Source organism: Bidens hawaiensis, unplaced genomic scaffold, assembly GCF_021521415.1.
Source record: "Bidens hawaiensis isolate Kalapana, Puna unplaced genomic scaffold, B.hawaiensis_p1.1 tig00034650_1, whole genome shotgun sequence".
In the NCBI taxonomy this organism is placed as follows: Eukaryota; Viridiplantae; Streptophyta; class Magnoliopsida; order Asterales; family Asteraceae; genus Bidens; species Bidens hawaiensis.
The window spans coordinates 77636-80680 of record NW_027496004.1 but is presented as its reverse complement, the minus strand read 5'-3'; the positions used below and the strand labels follow the sequence as shown (position 1 = coordinate 80680).

The 3045-nt window shown below is 38.0% G+C and overlaps 1 protein-coding gene across 1 annotated transcript; it reads left to right on the top strand.

Annotated features, from left to right (window-relative positions):
* The first annotated feature begins 8 nt into the window (after window positions 1-8).
* LOC143586418 (B3 domain-containing transcription repressor VAL1-like) lies at window positions 9-2220 on the top strand. The gene is made up of 5 exons (XM_077067970.1): window positions 9-77; window positions 185-234; window positions 349-462; window positions 566-633; window positions 1517-2220. The coding sequence occupies exons 1-5, from the start codon at window positions 45-47 to the stop codon at window positions 2218-2220; spliced, it is 969 nt and encodes a 322-aa protein (XP_076924085.1). The 5' UTR covers window positions 9-44.
* The last annotated feature ends 825 nt before the right edge of the window (window positions 2221-3045 follow it).

Below are 3045 nucleotides of genomic sequence, written 5' to 3'. Positions count from 1 at the left end.
ATGAGTTGCTTCGTCCACCTCCTACTTGTAAACCAACTATTTCTATGATCGAAGATTGTGAATTTGAAGAGTATGATGTAAGCTTGATGTCACCTTTTAAAATACTGGCATTATTTGTTTCATTCATTCATTGATTCATTCACTCATTCATTTCATTTCTTTTTGTTTTTTTAATTAATTTCAGGAACCTCCAGTTTTTGGCAAGAAGACCATATTCACAACAAATGCATCTGGGTAATTTTTTTCTTCTCGTATTATTGTAGTGCTTTTACAAAAGACAACCCTTCTAATAATATTATTTTATTATTATTGTTGTTGTTATTATTATTATTATTACGTATGGTGTAGATCACAAGAACAATGGGGCCAGTGTGATGATTGCTACAAATGGCGGAAGTTACCTTCTGATGTTCTTCTTCCTCCAAAATGGACATGTGCTGATAATGTTTGGGATCCAGATAGGTAACATTTATTAATATATAGTGAATAAACTATTTTATTAAGAAAAGTTAAGATAATCGATTGTAAATTTGTAATAATAGTTGTGTGTTTTGACTTTGACCAGGTGTTCATGTTCTGCTCCTGAGGAGATGAACGCAAAAGGTTTGGAGCGTGCTTTTAAATTTGGAAAGGGTATGAATCGAATATTGTCATTTAGTTTACATTTTCATTTTTTGATGTCGCATTGAAGTATTATGACTAAAGTTTACATTTTACATCGTTTATTTATGCTAAAATCTATGCTTAGGCACAAGTGGAACCAACTCGGATCCGTTTTTTGAATAGTCGGTATTGATCGTTTGGTTATGGGTCATGGTGTGTTGACCCGAGACATTATCTTGTAAAAAAATTCAATTTTTTATAAATGATTGCGGGTGTCAAAGATGATTACAGAAACTGTATTACTTTGTCAATAATCTTTTTTTTTTCTTGAATACAATATAAAGTAGTTTTGGTTGATTTATTCACTAAAAATTCACCTTTTTTTTATACAAACTGACAGACATTTTGTTGTCAAAAATATCAATTTCTAAAAACTGATCAGAGTGTCAAAGTATGGTTACAAAAAAATGATATCCTTTTTATTATAATTTTTTCTTCTTGAATAAAATTATAAGATAGTTTAGGATGTTTCATTCATTAAAAATGCACTTCTTGTGGCGTTCACTTGTTGTGTCCTTGAATTGAACGGGTTTTATCTCATCGCACTGACTTGCCTTCGGGCAAGTGCTCACAGGCGTTGGCCTTAGGTGAGGGTTTTCCCCGGATCGAAAGGCGAGTGTATCCCGATGTGGTGAATTTAGCCAGTAGTCCATTTGGATTTTGGAGGACTCGTTGGCCGTTCAAAAAAAATTTTCACCTGTTTTCCTCTCTAGCTATTTTTTTTAATTTATAAAAACCGGCTAGGTTTACCTGTTAGAGATCAGGCATAAACGGGTCGCAATTGGCACCTCTTAATCTACTTTGAATCACATTTCATATTTTTTGTTAATTTCTGGATTCTGTTAATTCCCAGATTTCAAGGCCCGAAAACTTGAAGGAAAAATGATTGAAGAACAAGAACCATCCGGGCTCAATGCATTAGCTACAGCTGCAGTCCTAGGAGAAACCATAGGCGAATTGGGTGAGTCATCAGCAGCGGGGGCCACCACCCGACACCCCCGTCACAGGCCTGGTTGCAGTTGCATCGTTTGCATCCAACCCCCGAGCGGTAAGGGAAAACACAAACCCAACTGCTTCTGCAACGTTTGTCTCACCGTCCGCCGCCGCTTCAAAACATTAATGCTCAGAAAGAAGAAACGGTTATCCGATCAGGAGGGGGTGATGGCCCAGAAAACAGTTTCTGCACTTAACACCATGGCGGCGGCACCTGGTGTCGGAGCGGCAATCGAGATGGAGGTTGGTGAGAGCAGTGGTAAAGGGGGGCAACAGTTGGATTTGAATTGTGATCCTGTCAAGGAAGAAGATGTAACCATGGTTGATGCTAATGCTAATGCTAATAATAATAATATTAATCCCTCTGGGATCCCATTAGAATGGAAGACTGTGTTTGCGGGACTTGTACCTTGCTCGCTTCCCAACGGTACAAGTGACCCTTCGGTTGTAGGCCCGCCTTCTCCTTCTCGGGCCCCACCTGCCCAGCCCGTTACAGACGCTACTCTAGCTCCTGCCGATGATCCAAAGGAGGAGACGGTGGACAAGGCTGCCGAAGATAGTTGATCCTAAACGGGTCGGGCCAGGCCCGGCCCGTTACATATCCAAGAGTGGAGTGCAGTGGTTTTGAGTTTGTGATATAGTAAATTAATTAAGGTGAGAAGGGTACTGGTTTTGAGTAATGAAGACAGTTTTATATTGTGATTGGAGAGATGGAATGATGATGAAGAGATTAAAATTGGGAATGAAATCCGGGAGAATGAGTTTGTTGTTGTGACTGTTTCCTATTTGGTTGTTTTACCATCTCAGGTTCAAAGATCTTGTTTTAATATTAATGTTGTATCGCATTTTAATATTTTTGTGTCGGGCATTTAGAATAGTTCTTTTGATTTTGTAAAATTGTTAGAAATATAGAATTTATATGTCCCAATTAGTTGGTATTTCTAGTTGATTAGGTTTAAAATCGAGTTTCGGATTGTGGGAATTGTAATGTGTAAATTTTCCCAAATGTTACCGCCAATGCACTTTATGCCAAAATTTTACCGTCAGTGTCTAGTTTTGAACCCAAGACCTCCCATCTAATGAGTAACTAGGTACCGAAGAATTGATAGTCTTGTGTTTATAAGAGGGGTAGGGGCACTCATGGGTATTACCCATGCACCGGTCTATCCCGTAAAGCCATATCATTTCTGCCCTTATGTACCCAAAAATCACAAATTCATCGGTGGTACCTACCCACAGGCCACAAGTACTCTAGAACATTTTGTTTTTTATAATAATAATTAATTACTCATTTATTTTTCCAATTGTCATATATTCTTTATGGCAAAGGTTTGCCATGAATTGCAATTTGACAATCTATCCATATAGGTAGGGGTGAGTTTGTTTTGT